The sequence below is a fragment of the Salvia miltiorrhiza genome, unplaced genomic scaffold (assembly GCF_028751815.1).
Source record: "Salvia miltiorrhiza cultivar Shanhuang (shh) unplaced genomic scaffold, IMPLAD_Smil_shh fragScaff_scaffold_173, whole genome shotgun sequence".
Classification (NCBI taxonomy): domain Eukaryota; kingdom Viridiplantae; phylum Streptophyta; class Magnoliopsida; order Lamiales; family Lamiaceae; genus Salvia; species Salvia miltiorrhiza.
Window position 1 is genome coordinate 189,822 of NW_026651437.1, and position 9,558 is coordinate 199,379.

Below are 9,558 nucleotides of genomic sequence, written 5' to 3' on the forward strand. Positions count from 1 at the left end.
TCTATGGAATTTTTTGTAAGTGTGTTTTATTTAATTGGGCCATTTAACTGTATTTAAAATACTATTTAAAGTGTAATATCTAAAATTCAGGTCCAACATAATATAAAATCGGAATTTTAAGTTAATACTTTTCCATATGTGAATTTCATATTATGAAAATGAACAGGATGCATTAAAATTTGAACATATAAGATCAAAAGATGAACATACAAAATATTTCGCCAAAAAATAGATACAGTTTTTCCATATGTGAATTTCATGACATAGTGAAAATAAAAAAGTCAACAAAATGATATCAACTATAAAAATCCACTGTCGTTACTACTTTTCAAATACATAAAGGTTGACAATAAAAAAAAAATATTCAACTTAATAATGCTTTGTAGGGCAGTCAACAAATAGAATTGAACAAAATCACTAGATAATCTATACACATAATGAATAAAAAAAAGTCAACAAAATGATATCAACTTAAAAATTCCAGCATCGTTATTAAAAATCAAATACACAAAGGTTCACAGTAAAACAAATACTCAACAAGATTAAAAAACTTAGATCAATGAGAAAGCTTATTTGTTGGGCAATTCCTCGAATCATGATGCCCCATCGTATTGCATTTCTTGCAATTACGCAATGGCTTCTTAGCAAGAGCCATGGCCTTCTCTTGGTCAGATTTTCTTCTTCCACCTGCGCCACTGCCTTTCGTTTTGGATATGAGAGGAGGTAACACAGATGGTACTTCCGGTGCTGCAGTACCATAAAAATCCTTTAAAACCCTATGCTTAGCTTCTAGCTTAGACTCTGTACTGCCCTCTTTCGCAAATCTTTTTTCAACTTCAATCAGCGCAGCAAGGAGTTCTTCACGTAGCACTTGATTGTCACCAACATACACAATACAATTGCCAACAACGTTGAAAAACTTATTGTTACCAATAACAAAATTTTGGCTTGGTGCACTGCCGAGGTCAAAGCCAGGAACCATGGCCGACAATCTACTAAATTTGCTCCAGCGAACTGATATGTATTTATCAGGAATTCTTTCAACTTGCAATGTGCGAAATGCAAGAAAAATGTGTTTGCACAGAATACCTTTCCTGACGAACAGATTGCAGCTGCAATATGTATAAGCATCCGACAGTCTATGTCGCACCACGAATTTCCCATCAATATTGTCATGCACAGTATATATGCTCTCATCAACTTGCTCCTCCATCTTATACATATTGCAATAGGTTTGCGAAGCAACTATCTCTTCTTGTACCTCCTTGAATATGTTGTTGGTGTATATGGTTGCAGCATGCTTCTCTATTTTAAGTCTCGTCTTCATGGGTAGAACTCCGGTCTCGTCAGCAAAGGTAGTCTTATGATAATTATGTCGTTGAGCCTCCAATGCACTGCAATATTGCATATAAAACAACATAAGATTTGCATTCTTATGGACAAACCGTTTGAAGTAGCTATTCTTGCTCTCTGACAACGATGTAGTTCTGAATAATCCACTCATACTGACATCTCTAAAGTATGCAGGGATCCAGTGTGAACGATCATCGAACATATCAGAAAACCATCTATTATCTGACAAGTCGTACTCATCCATAAGATTTTTCCAATTCTCTTCAAAAATAGCAGGCTCATCAAATTCAGACCAAATAAAATTCCCAAAGTTGGTTTTGAACTCAGTGCTATCCCTCAATCTTTGCGGCATCTTCTCAGCAACCTTCATTGTAATATGCCACATGCAGTATCTGTGACGTGTTTGAGGCCAAACTGCCGCAACAGCCTTTTTCAACCCTGGATCTTGATCAGTTATTAATAGTGGTGGGGCATTTCCCACGCATTCAACAAATTTTTCCAAAACCCAAGAATACGAATCAACATCTTCTCGAGATATGATGGCTGCCCCAAAAGACAAACACTTGCCATGGTTATCCCTACCCGTGAACGGTGTGAAGATCATTTTATACCTGTCAAGGCAAAAAACGAATCTTTAATACTATGACATCAAAACGGAAAAAAATAAATGTTCATACTACAACAATATAAAAAGAATAAAATTGCCTTTCTAACCTATTTGAACAGTTACCAATTACTATCGAACAGTCGTGTAAAAACGATTGAACACAAAACAAAATAAGAACAATTTTAATAAATAATTTGAACACATAAAGAAACAAAAACAAAATTACACAGAACATAGAAAAATTAAAAATACCTGTTGGTATTGTATGTTGCGTCGAAGGACACAGCTTCACCAAATAATTTGTAGTTCTTAACTGATACTTCGTTGGTCCAAATCAACCGACGCAGCCTGTTCTCATCGTCTACATCATAGAAATATTGGAAGCCATTGCCTAACTCTTTTTTATTCATGAATGTTTGCAAAATCATGTGAGCATCTGAATCAAGTGCGTAAACATTAAGATCACGTACAAAATTCTTGAAATCATTACTGACGCAACCAATATCCTCATATTCGCCCATAATCTCTCTGTACATACGGAAAGATCTAATAGGCCCAATGTTTGCTTTAATCGCGGGCGTAATCCACATCTCATGGACGGGGGTAACGTTCCTGTTCACGGGCATAAGGTGTCTAGATACAGTAGGAACCATGGCGTGATTATGACCCTCAATGAACGTGCGCACCTTATACATACCAAAATCTGAAATTTGAAAAATAATCCGAGCCCTGCAATTAACCTTGCATGACGTTCTCTTACGCTTCTTGGTTGAGCGTTTACTTTTGGGCATCAATGACTCGCCGGGCTTAGGAGGAATACCTTCTCTATTGCATAACACATAGTATAAAATAATTGTACCATCATCATCCTTTGTGCTTGTGCTTTTTCTGGATGTAAAACCGCATAACTCTGCATAATCGTCGTAAAACTCACATCCTACATCCAAATTTGGAAAAATCTGCCCCACAAATGGTTTGCTCTTAGACTCGCATTCAGGGATTGTAAGTTCAACTGTTTCATCTTCTTCATACGCCGGATATACTTGAAAACAAAAAATACAATAGAGACAATTTTAGAACATGAATTGATCGTTAATGCTCATTAAATAAATAAACTGTAAGAATATAATGTACTGTGAAGTGCAAACATTACAAAAAACAAATTCGAAGCTAATATATAGTAGTTACAAAAAACAAAAAATGTGGGAAAATGACAGCGCAGAACACATTACACAAATGAACTATTCAGTTGTATAAACGAACAGAAACTATTAAAAATCGAACAGAACAGTACGCATAACAGTATACAAGAAACTGGTGTAGATGGATAATTGAAATACAAGTCCTTAACAAAAAGATGCCACTGAATCATTATGAACATATAATGCACGAGTTCGAAAAAAACAACAAATATATACTTGTTTGGAATCACCGTGTAAAACTACAATGAAAAGAAAAAAAAAATACATGTATCATCCATGGAAGCCGACTTCAATTTTCTGAAGAACAGACGTCGTTTTTTTTTTAACTTTCCGAGACGAAGCTTCTGAGATTGATACTGGATTTTGATATTGAGTTTTACGGTAGGAAGAATTTCACAGCAAGAGGAATTTTACTGAATAGATATGGTATAATCAAATCTTACCAAAAAAAAAGAAGATAATGAAAGATTATGTATCTTAATACACGGTTAGTTATGAAATGCAATTACTATAATGACCTTTTCGAAAATAATTAAGGGAAAATGCTGATTGAAATTCGGCCATTAGATTTAAAGGAATCAATGCTCCAGATCACTTCTCTCTTCTCTAAATACTTGTACTTCTCTATTGAACCCTTCTCTCTCTCTCTCTCTATATATATATATATATAGGGTCAGCTTCAATAGAGACCACTTTCCTATATAGAGAATAGAGACCAAATCAGAGCCATTGATCTCACCAAAATCAATAAATCAGATTAATCTGAATTCTTCAAGTTTAGGAAATCCCGTAAATTCATCATTTTCCAATTATGGGAACCAATGAACATTATTATGAACTTACGAACATACTAATTTTCGTCGATGTGTTCGTATAAAAAACAAATGAACATACTAATGTTCGTCGAATGAACATACAAATAAACATACTTATGTTCGTAAGTTCATAATAATGTTCGTTGGTTCCCAGAATTGGAAAATGAGGAATTTACGGGGTTTCCTAAACTTGAAGAATTCGGATGAATCTGATTCATTGATTTTGGTGATATCAATGGCTCTAATTTGGTCTCCATTCTCTATATAGGGGAGTTGTCTCCATTGAACTCTTCCATATATATATATATATATATATATATATATATATATATATATATATATATATAGAGAGAGAGAGAGAGAGAGAGAGAGAACGGTTCCATGGAGAATGCTAAATATTTAGAAAACGGAGAATGCGTGAAAAAATAACGAACAAGTTTATAATTTTGATGAACAAATCAATGTATCGTATAAACAAACATTTTGGTCATCCTTAACATTAATACTAAGAACAAATATACATCATAGATTAGATAAAAACTGACGGCCCAAATTTTATCTGAAGCATTCACGCGGATACACCAAAATTGCCTCGATATTATCAAAGAAGGGTATTAAGGTAAGATTATCATATGCAAATTTTGTTCAAACTGCAATTACCGCAATTTTAAGGTAACATCAAATCTTCTCTACTTTTCTCACAATCTACAAAAAGTTTGTGTTGTTACGTAGTGTTGTGTACGTTGTTGCATTATACATTATTCGTAGTTGCACACATGATAAGTATAAAATTTTATAATGTTGCTCAGTGTATACTGTTTGTCGTTGCAGGAATAGTATAAAGAGTGGGAAAAGAATAAATTTTTTTGCGATTTTTTTTAAGAATGATTGTTGGTGTATATAGTTGCACAAACAATTTATGTTTATTGCACAGTGTTGTGTATGTTGCATTTTAATAATGATTGTTGCACATTGTAGTGTATGTAGTTGCACAAAAAAATTTATATTATTACACAGTCTTGTGTACGTTATTGCATTGTATATTATTCGTAGTTGCACACATGATAAGTGTTAAATCTGTTACAAAGAGGTGAGAATAGAGATAAAGAGTGGTGAAGCATGAAATCTTATCCTAATTAAGAAAACGATAAACGAGACAAGATGTACGTGGTTCGATCATAAATGATCTACGTCCACGGGAGTTCTTCGTTGGTTTCACTATACTTTGAGAGAGTATTTACATATTACAAGTGTTGCTTAGAAATAAAGCATGATGCCCTTAATGCTAATGCTAACCTTCTATTTATAGATGTGAGAGTGAGCCCTAAAGGCCTTAGGCCCATGAACTCTAATAATTGAGTTTAGGCCCTTTAAGGCCTTAATACACTTTAGTCTTGATTTGGCCCATCTGCGCTGTCCTTCGTTGCCCGTGTTGAGTAGTTCCTTGAGCTGCGCAGGCGAGTCTGCACCGCCAGGTCCCTTCGTATGCGTTGCCAAGTCCGTTTCTTCGTCTGCGCTGCCAAGTTCTGGCTGCGCAGCTCTGCTCTGGTCAGCGCCGCTCTAGCTGCGCAGCTCTGCACTTTGGTCAAGGCTGATTGACTCTTCGCATTCATTTGTTAGCAAGTCTTTTTAATTAGACCTGCGCTCGTTAGTTCCTTTAATAATAATAACAATAATCAGGTAAAGTAGACTTAAACTACTAAGCACAGCGCCGATGAGTATTCCAGTCCTCATCAAAGAGGAACATGAATGATATAATAAATTCTTTAAAAATCTCCCACTACCATAATTAAGAATGACTAAAGTTACATTATTATCCTTTAAAATGTAAAAAAAAAGGAAATAAACGAAACTTTAAATAAGAAGCCAAAAAAAAAAATGAAGGAGATCTTAACCGTACGTATGATATTAAAAATAAATAATCAAGATTAATTCTCATTTCTCATGCTAAAATGGTAGCGACATAGTCAGAATAAAGTATAATTAATATTAAAATAAACTCTAAAGATATCTTAATAATTTTTGTTTAAATAAAAAGTAATTGTTCATAACTAAATTTATTTTCATTATATATCTTAATATTCATATTTATTATCAAAACAACTTGTTTAATTAGTCTAACGAACAATTAAACTATTCCTTAAAACACTAATAATTATACAGTCAATAGGTACTCCATTATCTTGCAATACTCAAATATTGATGTTCTTCTGCACATAACCGTCACAACTCATGAATGAATATTAATCTAAATTCAGCTTTAGAATGAGAGAGAAATATACTCATTCGTCTCATAAAAATATGAACATTTTTTCATTTTGGGGTGTCTCACAAAAACATGAATATTTTCTTTTTTGTACATTACCCCCTTACTTTTTATCCCTCCTTTTTATATTTATTATTCACAAAAAACCATCATGGTCCACCACTACGTATACTTTTCTTTAATTAATTCATTACTCTCACAACACTTTATAAAGTGAGACTCATTTTTTACTCACAATAATTTTCAACTAACATTTCTTAAGACTCGTGCCACTCCCAATTGTTCATGTTTTTGTGAGACGGAGGAAGTATAATCTAGAAAAAGAATAGCAAGTAACATAATATTTGGAATTTAGAATTTCTAAATTCTAACAATCTAAACTAATATAAAAAAATGGTTATAGATTACATATTATATCTCCATTATATATATTTAACTTTAAAATAAAATAATATTATATATCCTTAAAAGAATACTTATTAATTAAATATTCCATTCGTCCCATTATTAGTGACCTACTCCCTCGGTCCCGCGAGTCTTGACACGTTTGGGTTCGGCACGGGAATTAAGGAGTTGTAGATTAGTGTTTTAAGCGTGTAATTAATAAAGTATAAAATTGATAAAGTAGGAGAGAGAAGGTAATAAAAGTGATAAAGTAGGAGAGAGAATATAAAAAATGTGATAAAGTAGGAGAGATAATGTAATAATTATTGTCAAAAAAGGAAACGTGTCAAGATTCGTGGGACGGCCCAAAAAGGAAAACGTGTCAAGACTCGCGGGACGGAGGGAGTAATTAATTTGGATACGGGTATAAAAGATTAAAATTAGGAAAAAAAAATATATGATCCACATACTTAGTGTTATTTTTAAGGGTTAAATGCATGTAATATCATGAACTTAAGCCGAAATCCAAATTTAGCACGACTTTTAAAAGTTCCAATTAATATGGCTACCTTTGCTCCGTGTTCAATTTTAGCACCGATTTATTTTCCGGCATAACCACGTGGCAATGACGTGTATTACGAACCTCCAATTTTAATGTGTAACTTACTTCGTATTCAATTTAAATGTTTAACTTTACTCTTTGTTCAATTTTAACATTGAAGAGAGAGAGAGAGAGAGAGAGAGAGACGAGCATGGTCGAAGAAGAAGAAGAAAAAGAGACGCGGCGATTTAGCTTCATCAGCCGGCGCTTGGGACGACGCACGGCGAGGCCGACGCTCTTCCACCCGGCGTCGGCTTCCTTTTCGTTTCTCTCTCCCTCTTCGCTTCCCTTTCTCAAACACACAATCAGGGCTAAAAGGGCGCGAGCCCCATTTTTTCGATCCAGACCAGGTGAGGTCGCCATCGCTGCCGCTGAAGGCCCGACGAACGGCCGCCGCTTCGTCCTCCATCTTCTCTCATCTTGACTCTCAATGGAAGCACACAATTAAGGGGGAGAGGGAAAAATGGATCGAGCCCTAGCTTCTCCGCCTGAAAGCGCGGGTGACCGCACGCCGCCGCGCCTTCGTTGGCCAGAGATCGCCGCGCCGCTGATCTCCGCCTCTGTTTTCGTTCGGCGAGCGACAGACACGCTGGCCACCGCCGCCGCCTGGTGGATATTGGGGTTTTTATCTTTTTGGGGTTGCCGAAAATTGCCAGGCACTCCCACCGGAAACCGGAAAATTGAAAGTGATGGTGGACTGATTTCTAGAAATTTTTGATCAGAGGTGGGGACTTTTTGTGGAAGATAAACAAGGTTTTTGGGGGGCTGTGGAGATTAGGAACTGAAACGGGTGAACGTCGATTTTGCGAATGAAGCTAACCGGAGAAGATGAGGGGCGGCAGGAGAGACAGAAAGCTTGGCGAGCAAAACGCAGCGTTTTGCTCGCCGGCCGGAAGCTTATGCCGGCAAGCCACGTAGGATCGAAGCGTGTGCCGGCAAGCCACGTCAAAAATGGGTGCTAAAATTGAACACGGAGCAGAGGTAGCCATATTAATTGAAACTTTTAAAAGTCGTGCTAAATTTGGATTTCGGCTTAAGTTCATGATATTACATGCATTTAACCCTATTTTTAATTACTTTTAATAATGGTTAATCAATGAATCAAGGAGGCATAAATCCTTTCTTCATCAAACCTCCAACCTCAACCTCAACCTCCGCACCCAAGATCTGAAACTCAACAAAAATTGCATACACGAAATCTGTTGTCAAACATATCTGAACTCAAAATCCTAAAAAATTGCACCCAAAATTGCACTTAAAGATGGGTTGTCGAACACGAAAAATTGCACCCAAAATCTGAACTCAAAATCTCAAAAATCAAGAATGGAATTATCAGCAACAAGAACTCAAACACTAAAATTGCTTCAATAAATCAAAAAAAAAACAAGCTTTTTAGACAAACACGAAGAAGGGGATCGTGCAGGAGTGCCTTCCTCGTCTCCAGACTCGTGAAACCGTTCAATTTGTTGAAGATTATGTGTTGGTGATGCACAACTTATTCATACCATATGACAGCCAGGAGCTGATCGAGGCACTGCGTGAGGACGTCGGCGGCGGCGATCTTGACACAGAGTGTAGCAACGTTGGCTTGACCGACTATGGTGCCCGGGGACGAAGTACAGAGTGATCGTCGGTGCAAAAGAGGCACGGACAAGGAGCGGTTCCGATTAAGACTTTCAAACGGAGGGGCGCAGGGATGAACCGGAACACACCCGAACGAGTGTGATTCTGAGAATATGTAGGTATGAGACTGCATATTCGATAATAGCTTAAATGATTTGATAGGTGCTACTCATATCAACAAGATGCATCTTTTTTTTTGTGCCCATATGGAAAAAATTCTAAGGTTAAGCGTGCTTGGCTTGGAGCAATTCTAGGATGGGTGATCCATTGGGAAATTTCTTGGGAGCGTGCGAGTAAAGACAAAACACGCTAGAAAATACTCGTATGTGATAGTTTATGGGGACAGCCGTCAAGTCTGGAGCCGAACTGTTACACCGAAGGAGGGAATTTTCAGTGGAGGCCCAATGGCGGAAGAGGCGCGGGATAATACAGTGGAGACGAGCGAGGATTGAGAGTGGTGTAGGCGGTGGAGGTGGTAGAGCGACGCTAGGGTTTTTGATGGGTGGAGGCTGTAGAAAATGGAGGGTGGTGAGTGAAGAGTGAAGAGAGAGACCGAAATAAGAGTTGATTTTAGTTTTTAGGAGTACATGTATTGTGCCTAATGATATTCTTAATAGTAGAACCCTAATTATGGCCTAAATAAAAAAAATATGTCATTATATTTGGGACAATTCAATAAAAAAATAGACCATCAATAATGGGACAGA

General features: G+C 36.5%; 1 protein-coding gene across 1 annotated transcript; it reads right to left on the reverse strand.

Moving 5' to 3' along the window:
* Window positions 1-556: 556 nt before the first annotated feature.
* Window positions 557-8,984, reverse strand: LOC131002670 (protein FAR1-RELATED SEQUENCE 5-like). Its single transcript, XM_057929140.1, has 4 exons — window positions 8,742-8,984; window positions 8,362-8,443; window positions 2,213-3,002; window positions 557-1,964 (listed from the first exon to the last, which is right to left on the reverse strand). The coding sequence occupies exons 1-4, from the start codon at window positions 8,982-8,984 to the stop codon at window positions 557-559; spliced, it is 2,523 nt and encodes an 840-aa protein (XP_057785123.1).
* Between the last annotated feature and the right edge of the window lie 574 nt (window positions 8,985-9,558).